At 43.0% G+C, this 16,632-nt stretch overlaps 5 protein-coding genes across 5 annotated transcripts; 2 read left to right on the forward strand and 3 right to left on the reverse strand.

Annotated features, from left to right (window-relative positions):
• Positions 1-2,102: 2,102 nt before the first annotated feature.
• On the reverse strand, positions 2,103-3,565 carry BYT42DRAFT_600411 (50S ribosomal protein L30e-like protein; the record flags this gene model as incomplete). The annotated part of the gene is made up of 3 exons (XM_051571000.1): positions 2,103-2,849; positions 2,939-3,062; positions 3,551-3,565. 3 exons carry the CDS (start codon positions 3,563-3,565, stop codon positions 2,176-2,178), a joined length of 813 nt encoding a protein of 270 aa, XP_051419330.1. The 3' UTR covers positions 2,103-2,175.
• A 32-nt stretch (positions 3,566-3,597) lies between these two features.
• BYT42DRAFT_585707 (uncharacterized protein) lies at positions 3,598-7,684 on the reverse strand. Its single transcript, XM_051570009.1, has 14 exons — positions 7,404-7,684; positions 7,198-7,330; positions 6,998-7,120; positions 6,763-6,904; positions 6,578-6,693; positions 6,422-6,510; positions 6,232-6,343; positions 5,626-6,167; positions 5,323-5,530; positions 5,123-5,252; positions 4,859-5,048; positions 4,680-4,785; positions 4,521-4,624; positions 3,598-4,456 (listed from the first exon to the last, which is right to left on the reverse strand). Exons 1-14 carry the CDS (start codon positions 7,497-7,499, stop codon positions 3,683-3,685), a joined length of 2,865 nt encoding a protein of 954 aa, XP_051419331.1. The 5' UTR covers positions 7,500-7,684; the 3' UTR covers positions 3,598-3,682.
• Positions 7,595-9,333, forward strand: BYT42DRAFT_121964 (uncharacterized protein). Its single transcript, XM_051562145.1, has 10 exons — positions 7,595-7,617; positions 7,687-7,910; positions 7,973-8,007; positions 8,069-8,150; positions 8,210-8,330; positions 8,406-8,476; positions 8,534-8,655; positions 8,724-8,819; positions 8,882-9,001; positions 9,053-9,333. Exons 2-10 carry the CDS (start codon positions 7,811-7,813, stop codon positions 9,185-9,187), a joined length of 882 nt encoding a protein of 293 aa, XP_051419332.1. The 5' UTR covers positions 7,595-7,617; positions 7,687-7,810; the 3' UTR covers positions 9,188-9,333.
• A 416-nt stretch (positions 9,334-9,749) lies between these two features.
• Positions 9,750-11,439, forward strand: BYT42DRAFT_122008 (chromatin assembly factor 1 subunit A-domain-containing protein). The gene is made up of 8 exons (XM_051562146.1): positions 9,750-9,983; positions 10,048-10,229; positions 10,293-10,409; positions 10,475-10,577; positions 10,637-10,743; positions 10,804-10,865; positions 10,928-11,009; positions 11,092-11,439. Exons 1-8 carry the CDS (start codon positions 9,905-9,907, stop codon positions 11,122-11,124), a joined length of 765 nt encoding a protein of 254 aa, XP_051419333.1. The 5' UTR covers positions 9,750-9,904; the 3' UTR covers positions 11,125-11,439.
• BYT42DRAFT_608092 (NUC185 domain-containing protein) lies at positions 11,121-16,514 on the reverse strand (the record flags this gene model as incomplete). The annotated part of the gene is made up of 24 exons (XM_051571192.1): positions 16,468-16,514; positions 16,351-16,406; positions 16,174-16,286; positions 15,808-16,115; positions 15,700-15,747; positions 15,489-15,637; positions 15,225-15,416; positions 15,007-15,152; positions 14,693-14,927; positions 14,519-14,625; positions 14,322-14,453; positions 14,114-14,270; positions 13,762-14,049; positions 13,641-13,706; positions 13,496-13,577; positions 12,937-13,409; positions 12,725-12,869; positions 12,536-12,654; positions 12,371-12,464; positions 12,175-12,308; positions 11,632-12,105; positions 11,501-11,540; positions 11,283-11,431; positions 11,121-11,129 (listed from the first exon to the last, which is right to left on the reverse strand). The coding sequence occupies exons 1-24, from the start codon at positions 16,478-16,480 to the stop codon at positions 11,121-11,123; spliced, it is 3,729 nt and encodes a 1,242-aa protein (XP_051419334.1). The 5' UTR covers positions 16,481-16,514.
• Positions 16,515-16,632: the final 118 nt, after the last annotated feature.

Below are 16,632 nucleotides of genomic sequence, written 5' to 3' on the forward strand. Positions count from 1 at the left end.
CCTTCCCCTTTACTTCCTCTTTTTTGATGGTTTAGCATAACACACCTTGCGAAAAATATACACCTAGCGTCCTGTTGATCAGATATCGCCAACATAGTACCTCATTGCTCCTCGTGTATGCAGGTATATGTTTTTGACGATAGTGACGCCAAAAGTGGCCTCCCTCAATGAAACGAAACAACCATAGGCCACCTTGACGTTAACTGAGCCAAGTGGTCTGGTCGAGAGTGAGCTGCGGCAAGCAGAAAAAAACATGAGTAAGAGGGGCGATCTTTGGACAAGAGTTTATCGAACGTCTTATTGAATAGAGAACAGATGAATCAAGCCAAATAAAAAGGTCTTTTCTGTTGTGTGTCTTTCTAGGCTAAGGTAGTCGTTTTTCTTTATTTATCTGCTTTTTTTTTTTTTTTTTTTTTTTGGCCGGTCCATTTTCTTGTAAAACAGCCCGCTTTGACGTCGCTTTGGGCATCAAATGAAAATGACCGTAATATAAAGGAGAATTAAAGTGTTTTTCATTTATTTTTCTTTTATATGGTGGCATAGTTCGTCCACAGGACATTAAGCCCACTTTTTATTTTATTATTCAACCCACAGAGTTGAGAAAAGAATAATAATAAAGGCGAAAGCCTTTTCTTTTTTCATTTACCTTTGTTGCGATTAAAAAGCAAACCCACCGACATACCTTCCACAATGACCGCGCTGATGACTAGTCAGGCGCCCAAAGGGAAGAGCCGACGGGAACGAAAACAATCTTCTTCAGAGGATGGCCAATCCTATCATTAGAAGATGGTTTTCGGATTTTTCGCCATACCCCGAATGCTTTACCAAAAACCGGAGCGTTCATCATTACCAGTAACCACCAGCCTAGCAGCCCCTGATTCCGAACTGGCGCACAAAAGAAAAGAAGAGATGAAAAAAAACGCCCTCTTTTTATATCTTTTGCGGACCTTCGATTTGTGACCCTGATCTTGACTGCGAACACCTCATTGGCTCGATTCTCGTAACAAAACTCGCGAATTTCAGCGCCTCACACTTCTTTCGCGTAAGGGATGCAAAGAGGAGCTGCGCCATGTCACTCATGCTGCCTTCAGCATCTAATATCCACTATAATTAATCTCTTAACATGCAGTATAGCCTATGTTGAACGCTGATGCGACAATGCTTCAGACTTTTAGCAGTATTTTTGATCTTGTTGTATGTTAGAAGGTTTCCCCATTTGCCCTGCCCCTTTTGTGTCAGTTTTGTCTTGAAACCGTGGATTCAATATTGCTGTGGCAATAAGCGCTCACATATTACTCCACGAAACCAGGATGTCAGTTTCAGTGCGCCATGTTGCAATGGCGACAGGACAAAGAGAGCGCAATGACCAAGACCGATGCGAACGCATGTGAGCAAGTGCGCCAAAAAAATATACTTGCAGGCTACGTCAAAAATGTCCTTGTACATACGTTAGCGTTCGGAACAGGTAACATTGTAGTAACAGCACCTGTAGCTTGGCTTTTCCATTTCCAATGTGCATAAACTGATTTGATCTGCAGGCCAGTGTTATCTCCACTTGAAAATTGAGTTCTCATTCTCCGCTTCCCTCCACGGGCCCGTTTTGTGATCGTAAAATGCTGCTGTTTGTGCGTTGATCCAAAGGATCTAAGAGATAGAGATTACAGATAGACAACCAGTAGAATTTATAAATGATCAAAGCAAAATTGACCCACCTGCATGTCTGGACATCGGCTTACGTTGGTCAAACTTTCTGAGGGGTCCAGTGATCCAAAGACGATCACAGAACCCGCCCATTGCGGCGATTTTCTTTTTTGTATTTCTCTTTTTATGAGACCTCGAATAATATAAAAACGAACCACGTATCGCTCGAGAATCTGCATCTTTGACATTGTAGTGCCATATACAGGATAATCAAGCAACCCTTTGTTAGTCTTATCCGTCCATGATGATGCCAATTGTAAAGCAATACGAAGCTTTCTCGGCACATTGATTTTCTAAACGGATCCATCTTTCGTTATCCTCATAATCCGAAATTCGATTAACGTTTTCCTTTCTTTTTTTTGGCCGGAAACCTTTTTTCTTTTGACAAAAAACGGATGGTGATTGGATGAGTTGGTTTGCTTGTATTTATTAACACAAAACGATGATCTGCAGAAAAGGAAAAAGGACAGCTGTTTACTGACGAGCAGCAACTTCTCTGGCAGCAATAGCGGCACGCTTGGCCAAACGGGCGTTGGACTTGGGACCGTTGATACCTCCACCCCAGGTTCTGCGGTGTTCTTCCCACTTGTCGGCAAAGTTGGCCTTGACAGCAGAGACGAGGTTGGCCAATTCAGCCTTGTCGGCATCCTTGACATCGGTGAAAGCCAAAGCAGTGGCGGTCTTTTGGTGGACAACGGTACCGAGACGAGCCTTACCCTTGACAATGCAGTATGGGACACCCATCTTGCGGCAGAGAGCGGGCAACCAGATAACCAACTCAATGGGGTCGACATCGTCAGCAATGACAACCAATTGAGCCTTCTTGGCTTCAATCAAGGCGGTAATGTGGTTGATACCGTGCTTGATGACAACGGGCTTCTCAGTCTTGGGCTCCTCCTTCTTCTCAGCCTTGGCAGCGGCAGCCTTCTTCAAACGCTCACGCTTCTCAACCTTGGTCTCGGGTCTGTACTTGTTGGCAAGCTTGAACAACTGAGTGGCAGTGTTCTTGTCCAAGACATGGGTGAATTGGTTGATGGCCGGGGGAACCTTCAAACGCTGGTAGATGATCTTCTTCTGGCGCTGAAGACGGACATAAGCGGGCCACTTGACGAAACGAGAGACATCACGCTTGGGCTGGATATCCTGACCTGTTTCCAATAAAAAGCAAAAATAATCACGGTCAATCAAACGCGTTCCCACTCCATCGATCCAAAAAAAAGATATTCATTATGCATACCAATGCCAAAGTTCTTGGGAGTCTTTTCAATCAAGGGGTTGGCAGCAGACTTGGTGGTCTGCTTACCCTTGACGGGATAAGGAGCGGGAGCAACCTTCTTGCCGGTAGACTTCTTGGCGGGAGGCTATTATCAAGGTTTTCATAAATCGTTGATTAGATCGTCATGCTGCTTGATAATGGTTGCGATGTTTCTATTCTAAGTCCATAGCCGTGACCGTGTGCAAACGTATCGACTTCCCAATACCGTGTGCTTTTTGATCATCCTTCTATTCCATCCATCCATCCATCCATCCATCTGCCAATGTATCTTCCTTTTCTTTCATCCATCCATCCGTTTCTCGGCACTGTCCCACTCTCTATTGATAATCTTTTGGATGCTCACCATGTTTAAAGATGCGAAAAGAGGAGGAAATCCCAATGGCTGGCAAAGCACCCTTTGATACACGATTTTTTTTTGTCAATTTTGGATAGATTTGAAACACCGAAAAAGGGCCGCCACTTCGTCTGTCGGTGCCCACCTCACCAAGCCCATGATAAAATTGCAACAAGTCCTCAAACGGTTAGGCTTTGATCACTCCTAATCACTGTAGACGACTTTCTAGGGTAATTCACAGTTTCATGCGGCATGTTTTAAGATACGTGCGACAATAATGTTATATGTCAAAGAATGAGGGCTCTGTTATTAATTTAACAAGGTATACGTGATTTGATAGAAAATTTATTACATTAAGTTGAAAGGGTCGATTACCATGTGCTATCCAGGTCGCATTCCGTCGATGAAGTGACCGGTTCATAGTCCATATCACATGGATCAACCCCGTCATTATCGCTTACGTCGAATAGCACTTTTATATACTGTGGATCATTAATGTCAATGTTGAGCCAGCGTTGGGTCGTCCGTTCTTCGACTTTTGTAAGCCTTCGTGTTAATTCTTCCTCTGTCAATGTCTCCCAGTCAATGTTGTTCAGCGGATCATCATCTGGACGAATATCTTCTTCATCTGCATCAATGTCTTCAAATTCGTTCGCAGGATCTCCAATACCGAAATAGTGACGAAGCCTGTTTTTTTTCTTGTCGTCAAAGTCATCTCCCTCTTTCGGTGCAAGACAAATAGGTTGATCCCAGCCATTGCCTGTTTCTTCGGTAACTACCGGTTCCACTTTGGGAAATTCTTTTTGCAGTTCTTCTTCGTACAATTTATTGATCTCCTTGGCCAACATTTCTGGAGACAGATAATCCACCGGTGTGGATGGAATGGGAGTCCCAATCCCGGGATGTTGATCTGGATCGTCGTCTGTTGTGGTACTGTAAACTTCGTCTTCCAACCATTGTTCGTAATTTCGCATGAACCCTTCGTCCAGATCGGATTCCTGTAATATGTAATCAGCGTTATTCGTAAATAGTTCTTCAGCGCTCGAAAATCCAGAATCCGGCTCGTCGTATTGAGGCAGCATCGATGGCAAATAACGCTGACCGTTGTATATCTTGATCAGCATCCGCAGGTTAATCTCCTGGGCCTGTACAATCTCCAGTTAATTTCTCAACCAGCTTCACAAGGATTCACGAAGCCGTTCCCCCTACCTTGCCATCCTCCAAATCATCATCCGTATCATTTTTGGACAGCCAATCATCGTCCAGGTTGGTGTAGCAATGAAGATAAATGGCAGATATTGTTTTCATATTGACTAACCTTGCATTAGATCATGGGAACTCACATATGGATTTCTTTTTTTTTCTTACCTGATCGCCACCGACGTCCAAGGTACGGAACTTGGTTCTTTAGGTTTTTCAGTGCATACAGTTCCATGGTGACATTAGATATCTTGAGAATGCGCTTAAAGATGGCCTAAAAAAGAAAGAGCCACTTTTAGTCTCCAACGGTCGATCTTTTGTTCCGGAAAGCACAGTGGCTACAGTACCGATGATTTATATTGAACCAAAAGCATGATACGATGTGTCTTGCCCTTGCACAGCTTTTGCGATATTCGTAATAGGTTAATGATCCAAAACATATTTCGTCCGTTGGTGGGTAACTGCGATGTCGTCTTCATTGAGTGTTCCGTTTCGTCACTTTGTCCAATTCGTTTTGGAGCGATATGGTTGAAAAAGCTGAATCATCGAAGCAATCCGATAAGCGGTTGAAACGTACACCGAAAGAAAAGTCAATGATGGAGACGACTTGCCTGTGATCTTTCAAATCGGTTTGGCTGGATACGATTTTCGTCATATCCTGCAGTCCTAGGATTTTGAGAATCAAAAGCATGCACCCAGAGTCGACTAATATCTGTGAGAGGTATTCATATTTCAAAACATCTACAAAATATTTATCAATACAAAGTATTACACACTATAATGCAAGGATGCCATGGAGATGATACATTACGTGACACTTTGAACCATTTGAGAAGTAGTAAAATGACGGCCGAAGTCGCTTTGGAAATAATCTCGCGGTTACGGATCGCATCGACTTCTTCTGGAAGATCCTTGGCGGTGGAAGTTTGTCGAGCACTATTTTTACCCGAAGCTACAGTGGATAACAACAATTTCAATAGCACAATGACAATGGCTTGCATGTCAGGAACAATGAAAGCCTATTGTAACCCCACGAAAAACAAAAAAAAAAAAAAAAAATGGTGTGAGCCTTCGCTCCACTGACTTTTTCTGCATGCATCCCTGTCATAATTACATAAACACTTTCAATGTCGTCCAATAATCGCTGAAACTGATGTTCGGAAGATGATGGTGATGATGAGGATGATTTATCAGGTGAGATATGTCGTTGTTCGCTTCGATCCTGCCATTTGCGGATCGATAATTCCCGTTCTTGAACAATCTGGCAATTGGCTAGCGAAAGATGCATGTGGTTTTGATAGACTTGGCTTGCTTCGACGATGCTGCGCGGCACACTTGGGCTCGTTGATGACAAGGGTAATACCAAGGTTTGCTGTGATAGTGAATTTTGCATGGATGGTCTGGGATTATTGTTCGGTTCGTTGCCGTTGCCCTGTTTCGCATCTTTGGGAGGAAATAAAGTCTGGTAAGGGAGTTCGGTTTGCGCGCTCGCCGTAGCAATGCCCATGGCATTAGCGAGAGCGGGGGTGGCTTTGATGGTCAGTGGATTAGCAAAGGTGGCGGGTAAGTCGCAAGGGGAATAGGTAGGGTATTTTTCGCAAGTTCTTGCTTGAAATGCATAAAAGTCCTGCGGCGTGCATTTCCCAATGATAGTGTCTATGCATCATTTGTCCCATCAAAACCCGATTTCACATCACAGTCGGCACTCCTGCGGCTTTACCTCTGGAGGAAGCAGGTAATCCCCTCTTTACTCTCTCGTTGTTTTTCAAGGCGGCGACTTGATCTAATCCTCCAAAGGTGCATATTATTACTTTCCATAATACTAAAATAAGCTATACATGAGGATCAGCCATCAAGGACAATGAAGAGTTTTCCATGCATATCCCCTTTGATTTTTTGCACCGTCATACCTTTTTCACAGGAAATGTATTCACGCGCCCTTCCTTTAGTTCCGTCATGATGTTGAAGAATAATTGAAGGTACATAAGATCCAGCCGTGCTGTTTAATAGGATCCTGTTTTGTCAGTCACTGATCGTCGTTGCACGGACGGATCGCCCACTGGTACCTGATATGTCGCTGAACATTCCGTTTTGACGATTCGTCTCAATGACAACGTAGAAAATGGTTAAATACAGACTGATCTCCTTGTGGAGACTGTCGACAATCTCGGATGTAGCATTGCTGTTGATGCAAAAGAGGTTTCTTTATAAAATGGTATGAGGCGGACGGATGCCACTGATGTATGCTTACGTTTGTTGGTTCAAGGTACCCATGGTGCGTTTCAACGTATCGTAAAGGATGGATAATGTGCCAGAACTCATTAATCGGTTGTTGTTCTCTTTGACAAACGCAGAATGTTTTTCGCTATCGTCAATGCAATCACCAAAGTTGCCTGTCGTACGTTTAAATAATAATAAAAAAGCAAGGCACGGTCAAAATCGAGACAACATCGAGCAAGTGTGTGGTATAGAAAAGCAAATCGTACCCAAAGCAATGTAAACAAGATGCTGAGCTGTTTCGACTCTGTCATCCGAGGCAGCGTTTTCGAGTCTATCCAGTAACTGCTGAATGAGGGCGATTCTTTCGTCTTCGCTGTAGGTGTCCCATGCTAAGGTAAGAAAAGACGATCGAAATGTTAAGACGAGTGATGCAGTGAAAAGTATACGAAACCATGGTGATACTAACGCTGTGAGTATTGCTTTTTGAAATTACGTCGGTAAGTTTGTAGATCGGTTGCCACTTCCGTATAAGTGAAGAATTCGTCAATCTCAACCGTCAATGTCTCGGTGTCACGGTATTGGTAATGTTCATGAGGTAACTAAGGAAAGTAAAGAAAAAAGGGTTAGACAACGAACAACGAACAATCGTACAGTAAAACCTCACTTGCGTACTTTTTGTTTTCCGGGTAGTGCTTTGATGATTTGCTTCAATTGACCGGGATTCAGTAAAGGATCCTGATGTTGATCCTCAGCTGCTGATGGCGGCATAATGACAAGTCAAAACGAAAAAAAAAAAGGTGGAAGACAAGGTAGCACGAAAGAAAAAAAAGAAAAGATGTCCTTTCAGTGCAAGGACGGAAAGAGAACCAAGCTCTGAGGGAAAAAGGTAAGCGTAAAAAAACTTATTGCGCAAAAGACGGACAACGTAGCAAGTGGATAACTGTAAGGAGAACAGAAACGGCCACCGTGACTTGACCTGCCAAAGCACCCAGTTTTTTGCCTTCCGCCCGTTTTCAAGACACGCATATTGTCCTTTTGTTCAAACGCGTGGCAATTTTTTTTGTTGCAGCTAAACCACCATGTCCGATCTCATGGACGTTTCTTGCAAATCGCGAGATAACCAGCACGCTTCTTCCGATACCACTAAAGTCGCCTCTATCGCCGAGAGAACAGAAGCTTGTAAGCTAATAAAACACAACACCGAAACGAAACGACAAAACTGACAGCTTTTCGATCGACAGTATCCGTACCCGATGTCAATGCCATGCACGACTATGTCAGTCTTTTTTTTCACCTTGGTCGTAATATGTTTCGCTTGTCTGATATGCTTCCAACAGATCTCTCAATTCTTCAAAGACGGCAAGATCGTATTCCAAGAACCCAAGTTACGTCCCGAAAACCATGTGGAGATCAACGCAAGTAAGCCAACGCCGCAATTTGTCATGTGAGCCGGTCTGGTTTTATTCATATGTCAAAAGAAATTGTAAGATTTCGACAATTACGCCTCTCTCTTGAACAACGCGCTATTACCGAAGGAGACAATTTGTCACAGATATCAGCAGAATACTATGATCTTGTAGCCGCTTTGGTACAAGACAGGTAAACCATTTTGTGGAAGGAGCGCAACAAGATCATGCTATTTGAATGCTTACTTTTTTTATCATCTTTGTCCAGTGATGAATCGTTGTCTGTACTTACCATGCGACTTAACGATCTACTATCGCCATTTAATAGATATGAAGAAGGTAACGCCAAAACTTCTGGTGGATTCACCTAAATACAAAACTAAGAATGACTTGTAGCGGCCGATTGTTATTCCGAGTGGATTGAACGCACTATTAAGCAGGTGGCGCATCGAGAACGATATGGATTACAGGCGTCAATACTGAACGATTTGGAGGGTGCACCGGCGACTGTACCACTGGTATATTGATGATGGATTCAAAAACAGTGAGAATGAGGGCCAAACGATCATTTAACAATGAAGCCTAGAATTTATCCGTTTTTCGCTGGGAAAGCAAAAATATCTCCATATTTCCTCAAGATTTGCAAACAGCCATTGAAATGAGACGTTATGCCCGAAGAAGGGTACTTGATATTTTGAAACACTTTATATACTGCTTACTTGGTTATTGATGCTTTTCTTTTAGATGACCGAAACAGTAATGAATGTGTTTCATTCATTGCCCGCAGAGCAGCAAATTTCATTATTAAATACAAAGCATCGTAAGCCACATTTCACCGTAACCAAAGAACGAGTAGATGAACTGGTACTGCACCCTTTATTTTTGTTACTACTGTGGAGCTAATGTCCGGTCTAGGTGGTAGATGAAGCGCGGAAAGCAGCAGAAGAAGCAGAAAAGGAAGAAAAGCGCAAGAAAAAGGTAAAGCTATATGGATCAACGGTGCATACGTGTGACACGGATGCATTTACGAGCTTGGTCATTGTTCTTTAGGAAGAGGAGAAACGAAGGCGGGAAGAAGAACGCAAAAAACGAGAAGAGGAAAAACGGGTGCGTGATGAGGAACGTAAGAAGCGAGAAGAAGAAAAACGACTTCGAGAAGAAGAGCGAAAAAGACGAGAAGATGAAAAAAAGAAGAAGGAACAGGTAAGCTGAGGTCAAACGAGTCAGAATAAAAGCTTACAGTGTCTGTGCAGTCTCAACTACGCCTTACATCCCTATTCACGAAAGCAACCTTTGAAGACAAATCTTCATCTTCCAATATCCCAGAACATGGCAAGTGGACACATTGCAATCATAGCCATGCGAACCAATCATTTATTTGTATGCTAAAATTTTCCAACTATTACCCAGTTGCTGACAATGCAAAGTCGAATTATTTCCCTCCTTTCTTTGTGAAGGAGCACGTTCGTATGCATAAGCCTGTTGCAGTCAAAAGCGGCAGTGCGTATTTTGAAAAGTCGTTACAATACAGCAGCAATTACGACAGACTGCCACCTGGTAAGATTCGATGGATGAACAGCTTTTGCACGGGATCAGCAGCTCTTCTAATAACGCACTGCAGTTTCTTCCGAGGCTCGAAACAACTATCTCCAAGAACTGAAAGCAAATCATTTTGAAAGCACCCGAAAACGTGGTATCCATCGCAAAATTGATTTACGGACCTTTTTGTTACCTCCTGGATCGTCGGACAGCAGTGTATATGATCTTATGAACCGACAAAATGCCCAGCAACTGCTCCGAATGAAATTGCTTCAATTCTACGAAGATGTGAGACCAGCGTATTATGGTACAGCATGAAAATTGTACACTGCGACCGTTTGTACAAATACTTACAGGTATGCTTGGGATAGGTACTTGGACCAAAAAAAGCAAAGTGGTCACTGGACGAACTCCGTTTGCTCGCGATGAGCAGTCCATGGACTACGAGCATGACAGCGAAGCAGAATGGGAACCCGAGGGTGAAGGCGAGGATATTCAAAGCGGTGAAGAAGATGAGGATGATCCAACCGCAGATTTGGCTGACGGCGACGATGTAAGGCCCCCTGTTGTTATGTATACGAAAATTTGGGTTGACTAATATTGAACGCGAAATCAGGCGGGCTGGCTGGTTCCTGAGGGTTATTTATCGGACAGTGAAGGCGTTGATACCGACGATGAAGATTACAAGAAATCTCGATCGCAAGGCGTGACATTGAGACCCGCGTCTCGAAAGGTAAAATTTATCAGTGAATTTGTACGTCCTTGGATTTATAAAAACTGATTTAATGGCTGGTGAAGCATTTGACTATTCGTCAAGTTGTCATTGGTCCTCTGTACGAAGATGTGGATGGCCATGTAGAAGATGACGCACTTAAACCATACGAGACCAAAATGATTATCGGTAAGATGACGCTGTGGTATCTTGCAAATGTCCGCATTGTATTCATCGATTTGTTATAGACTGCGGTGACAGTTATGATCCATTCTACGTAGAACCTGTATCAGCTGCTGCCAACGCTGGCAAGGGTTCAAGCTTTACAGAACACCATACCACTGAATTAGTGAATGCAAGTGACGAGAAACCCATACAACCTCAAATACTCGCTGCTAACACTTGATTTTTCCAGATCATTGCAGGAAAGGCAGTGGAGAATATACCGGATCTCGTTTCCGAGGCAAAATCAAATTGGTAATACGCTGCTTTGTGTTGTGCTACGAATTTATTTTTCTGATAATATTACTCCTGCATAGGTTATTGCGCGATGTTCCTAAACGTCAAATTGAAGCAAGGATCAAGGATTTGGCAGTAAAAGAAAAGCGCGGTTCTGATACAGTAAGACAATTTTTTTCTATATCCTGCATTTTTACGTTTAATTTGTTCTACGACGGTGATGACTGAATGTGATCTTTTTTAGAAACCGGCTTGGTATATCAAAGAAACCAATTAAAAATACTAATTTCGAAAGTCAAGTTTAGTTTTTCTTTTTCATTCATCTTCATCCTCCCTTCTTCCTCCTCTTTTTGCCCATAATTTGTAGATGCATCGCTATGTTTTCTTTGCAACTCCCCGTTTTCCGAGCAAATGACAGAAAAAACCACAACTTACCAAACTAGCTGCAAATACAATATCTCGCTTGATATCTTCTTCCGCTTGTTCCATTTTTTTGTAGAGCGCTGTATCACCTACCATTCGCGCAGCCCCCAAAACCTCACGGCAAGTTTCGTCCAAGCGACTGATACAACGCACAATCGAGCCTACACAGTTACGCCATGATATTAAGTTGCTGAGTTACCGAGACTTTTTCATCCCCATTTCAGACAAACCTTCCAGTACGTCGGTCAAATCAGTAATATGTTTGAATGACTAGCAGAAAAATTAGACTCCGTCCTGACATTCCTGTCGATCCTGTCGATCCTGTCGATCCTGTCGATAAGACGAGGAAGAAATTCCTTACCAAACCGTGAGCCCATTCATACACGACTTCAACGAGACCGAATTGAAGACCGTTGACATAGTCTTCAACGGAAACCGGTAATCCGCAGTCGACCTGGACTTGCGCTACTTTACGTGCGTATTCCAAGACAATTTCCTTGGCTTTCAACAATTTCGGCGTCAATCGGGGCTCACTGGCGTTGCGTTCCTGGAAAACAAAGGCGGATAAAATAGCCACGATTTCTGCAGGTTCGTAATCAGCAAACACATTGTCCAGAAGCAACTCGGTCAGAAGCAATTCATCGGCGGAATTGATCTCACAGGCAACGCGGCCCTTTAGCTGCACGGTGCCCTGTTCGTCAATGTATTGCATGCGTTTCAGCACCTCGATACGTTGATGGTAGTCTGGCAATAGTTCTAGATTTTGGTCAGAAATTGTCAGCTTCAGCATATCAATTTGGCTCGATAATCGTTTATGCGCATGAATTAATGCATACTGTGGCGAGAGAGAGTGGAAGAATTAGACCTGTGAAATCTCGTTTCGTTTTTTTCCTCGCCAACTTACATGTTCGTTGAGGTCAGGGCATTTGGTACATTGGAAATCAGATTTTAATTGCTTCATCATGCTCATTTTGTTTCGCAGCATTTCTTGGAATTCGATATCTTTGATTTTGCCCCAATCGTACTCCAGCACGCCATCTAACGCACGATCAGATATCGTTTGCTCTTGAATTCTTTTCGAATAAAATTTGGCTACTTACTTTTCTGAGCTTCAGTGGCAAATGTTTCGAGATCATGCGTTACTTTGGTTACTTCCATTCTATTTTGTCCGGTCATCAATGCATCGATATCCGCCTAGTAAAGAACAATTCGGGGGGGGGGTTATCAGCCAAAAGAATCTTCCTTTTACTTCCTTTCATGTTTACCTTGATCACAGTCCGGCTAACAAGTAGAATATCGGAAACGCTAACAATGACTACCTCTGTTCGGCTGTTGGAGGCATCGACGGCATGAATGCTTGTCAAAGGGAGCGGTGCCAATTCATCTAAATAGTAATGAATAGTCAGCCTATTATTACATTGGGTCTATGATCTGCTAATACTATTTCATCTTACCAGAAGAAATTGCAGTTTGTGCACTAGAATCGAATTCTTGCGGCACCACAACGAAACAGTAAAAGGATTTCTGCTGTTGCTGTGCTGCGGAACCTTGTCCCGAAGGCAAAGGCTTCAGCAACATGGCGGGCGAGTTACGGAAAACCTAACATCCCCAAGCATTAGTGTCCCAGAGTTTGATTATCTCAAGCGGGAAAGAGTGGATAGCTTACGTTTTTATTCACCAAGACGACGCGACCGGCCGCCAAAGCCCGGATACCGGCAGGGGTTCTTGAGATGAAATCGACCATCATTTTGCGGTTCAATAACAAAACCTCTCCGCACACATCATAGAATTTGCTTAGATCCTGATCGCAAATAGTACAGTCGAGTTGTCGAAGTGCATTCATCTTTTCTTCGTTTTCATCCACCAAACGTTTCGTGTCTGGAAGTAATTTCTGTGTACTGTTCTCGGAGAAACTGCGTTTGATCATTTCTTCCACTTTGAGGGCCTCCACACGAAGCAGATTCAAAATCATGTTGTAGGTCAAACGGAACTGGGATTCCAATTTCGTAGGTTTACCCAAAATCATGGTCGCCAGAGTGGAAGCCTCGGGTACTTCGTCACCACCACAGGCAATAATGACCATACCTGTACTGTCAAGACCACGACGACCCGCGCGGCCAGACATTTGCGTATACTCGCCTACCCCCAAAAAAAAAAAAAAAAAAAAAAACATACACTTAATTATCATTTTCACCCCTGATTATTTGGTGAGTGTATCAGCATACCAGGCAGCAGATCGCGGAAACTGCGGCCGTCATGTTTTCTTAAACCCGAGAAAACCACGCTACGCGCCGGCATATTGACACCCTATATGAATGCAGGAAAAAAGAATTTAGCCGTCTATTTCATTTCTCGTCACGAAGCACTTACCATAGCAAAGGTCTCTGTGGCAAACAACACCTTGACCAAACCTCGCGCAAACAAGATCTCAACCATCTACTTGGACTGCTTAGCCATGAAGTGGAAAACAAAATCATACTCCGATTTATACCTCTTTGATGATAGGTAAAAGACCACCGTGGTGCACCGCAATACCACGGCTTAGCAGATCGCGCATCCTCAAGATTTGTGGAAGTTCCTTGTCAGTGCCACGCAATCGCACCAAGCTTCGTTCAATAAAGACATGGATTTCACTCTTTTCCAAACTTGTGCATAAATCGGTTTTCGATAAATTGCTCGCATGCTCTTCGCATTTCTTCTTGGAAAACGTGAAGATAACAACAGGCAACAATTGCTTCTTGTTGAGAAAGCCAATTAAATGCACAAACAGATTTCGATCCTATTGATTTATTCTCAATATCATGAATCATTTCCAAGCGTCGTGGTTCAGAATGGACACTTACTGTTTGCATAGCGGCTTGATAACTTCGACCAAGTGGTTTGACAGGTGTGCGGGCAATAGCTTGTCCACCACGGCCACCTCCTCGTCCACCTCTTGCACCGCTAGGTTTTTCAAGTTTTTCCTTCTTCTTGCTAATAGCCTCGTTGGCGTTCTTGTAACTACAAGACCTACATGAGTATCCTATTTCAAAATTCTCTTTTCTGACATACGCTGTGCTATTTAATTTGGTTTCGTGGGCACCGACGATCTTGAACAGTTCCTTGTTGGCGTACAGATGATGTTCCAAGGGGACAGGTCGCTTCAATGTGCTGATAACATAAATGTCCTTTTTCTTGGTTCGTCTGCAAAAATCAAAAAGGATGAGCGATCTTCTTTGAGTATCTAATAATGTGATTGCTTGGCATACCCGACCCAGTCGGCAAATTCTCTCGTGTTGGGCACCGTAGCAGAAAGAAGGATAATATTGACATGTGCAGGAAGCATGATAATGACTTCTTCCCAAACCACACCTCTCTGAAGGATCATGCCGAAAACAATACATTAGCTATCCATAAAAATGACCATTTCTTTTTGCATATACCTCCAAATCATTCACGTAATGCACTTCGTCAAAAATTACAAATTCAACGTCGCGAATCAAATCCGCGCCACGATACAACATGCTTCGTAGAATTTCGGTTGTCATGATCAAACAGCTTGCTTCAGGCCGGATCTGGACATCGCCCGTGAGAATACCAACATCATCTCCGAATGTATGCTTGAAATCCCGGAACTTTTGGTTACTCAAAGCTTTGATAGGCGATGTATAAATGGCCCTTTTCGAGATATATAAAAAAGAAAAGGTGTTTAGTCAGTGAGAACGCATAACTTCGTTTCCGCCTAGCAACTACTTACTTTGTCATGTGTTTGGAAGCTAATGCAATAGCGTAATCAGCTACCACGGTTTTACCGGCCGAAGTATGAGCGGCAACGAATACAGAGTCACCAATTTCCAAATGGTACACAGCATGCTTTTGGAAAGTATCCAACTCGAAAGGAAACTAGATTATAGAACAAGGATGCTTTAGATGCCGCAAAACGTTCCACAACTCTACCTAAGTCGATAAACGTACGTGAAGAGCCATCTCTGGCACAAGTTCATGGAAATCATCAAAAGGCTGATTGACATTGATTTCGTGGGCCCACTCTCGTCGTTTATACGCTTGTTTAACACTTCTGAGTTTCTTGGGTGCCGATTCCGCATGAGGAGGTGGAATATCTTGAGCCGGTAAAAGCGCATCAATATCTTGTTCCTTTGCTGCGGTCTTTTGGTTTAAAGAAAATATTAGCAATATTCCTACCATCACTGTACCGGTTCATACGCCTCAAATGGATACCTCTGTTTCATTCTGCTTTTCGTCTTTTTTGGTGAAGTCAATTGTTGTTTTCATTTCCAAGAAATCAAATGTATCATCGGTGGGTTTCATCATTTCTTCAATATTGAAAACAAATGACGGTTGTGCAGTGGGTTCTTGCTGCTCCTCTTCTATGTGGGTTGACAGAGATTCAACAGCTAACCTTTTTTCATAGCAGATTTCGAAAGCTTACCTTCAAAATTGATGCCACGATCCAATCCGGGAGGTATAACATTGAGATCTGCAGGACTGTGTTAATTTGTAACGCAAATAGTCATATAAAAAAGGTGCTTAACCGAACCTTGATCCAGAAAATCCAAGTCTACATCCACGTCTATTTGTTCATCTTCCTCCAATACTTCGACTTCTAAACCTCCTGGAGCAAATGGAAACTGAGTCGCTTTGCCACGCACGAAATCCTTGGTTCCTGCAAAAGGACGCATAACACTCGTGGAATTTGTCGAAGCCAGATACGGTGAATCGACGAGCGCTTCTTTGTAGCCAACAAGATCGCCGTCAAAACCATGGCGAACAACTTCGATCGTCGTGTGAGGCTTGGATATTTGCGCATGCAGGAAGCCAGGAAAGTTGGGGGTTTCTTCCCAGTGTCTAATGGAATCGAATGAGTAACAGTAACAAGGAAAACATTCAGGCAACATGAACCTACTCTTGGCAATTGGACAGCCAGTTATCCGGAAAGTTCTGTTGAGGCGTTAAAAATGTTTGCTCCAATTCTGCCTTGATATTTTCATGCGAATGGTCAAGAAATATGGCCTTTTTCTGTCAAACAATGGTTGTTAATGGATGCACGCGCATGTATTGATATGAATCTAGCGAAACTCACCTCGGCATTCTGCTGACGCAAAATACCAAACACCTCTTCCAGCTTTTCCGAATTTACTATAGTACGAATAAGCCATGAGCCAAAGTGTTAATTTGCTAGAATGAATTGGAGACCTACAGTTGTTGGACATGGCCGAATGTAGGAACAAAATGACAGAAAATGAGTGGATATTTCGCGATGCAAAAAAGTGTGTGGGCTTTGAAAAATTTCGATTTCGGTGAATCTTAGACTGTTGGAATTCTCAAAGATATTGCTCATCCATCATTGTGTTTAACTGTGGTC

Source organism: Radiomyces spectabilis (assembly GCF_025331425.1).
Source record: "Radiomyces spectabilis strain NRRL 2753 chromosome Unknown BYT42scaffold_14, whole genome shotgun sequence".
NCBI lineage: Eukaryota > Fungi > Mucoromycota > Mucoromycetes > Mucorales > Radiomycetaceae > Radiomyces > Radiomyces spectabilis.

Coding starts and splice junctions, on each gene's coding strand:
- BYT42DRAFT_585707 (XM_051570009.1), bottom strand. CDS start 7,499: ATGCCGCCATCAGCAGCTGAGGATCAACATCAGGATCCTTTACTGAAT. Junction 6,905..6,997: donor TCTTGTTTACATTGCTTTGG/GTACGATTTGCT, acceptor AACGTACGACAG/GCAACTTTGGTGATTGCATT. Junction 5,531..5,625: donor ACGACATTGAAAGTGTTTAT/GTAATTATGACA, acceptor GGGTTACAATAG/GCTTTCATTGTTCCTGACAT.
- BYT42DRAFT_121964 (XM_051562145.1), top strand. CDS start 7,811: ATGTCCGATCTCATGGACGTTTCTTGCAAATCGCGAGATAACCAGCAC. Junction 7,911..7,972: donor CGCCGAGAGAACAGAAGCTT/GTAAGCTAATAA, acceptor TTCGATCGACAG/TATCCGTACCCGATGTCAAT. Junction 8,656..8,723: donor CACCGGCGACTGTACCACTG/GTATATTGATGA, acceptor AATGAAGCCTAG/AATTTATCCGTTTTTCGCTG.
- BYT42DRAFT_122008 (XM_051562146.1), top strand. CDS start 9,905: ATGAACCGACAAAATGCCCAGCAACTGCTCCGAATGAAATTGCTTCAA. Junction 9,984..10,047: donor TGTGAGACCAGCGTATTATG/GTACAGCATGAA, acceptor TGCTTGGGATAG/GTACTTGGACCAAAAAAAGC. Junction 10,866..10,927: donor TCCGAGGCAAAATCAAATTG/GTAATACGCTGC, acceptor ACTCCTGCATAG/GTTATTGCGCGATGTTCCTA.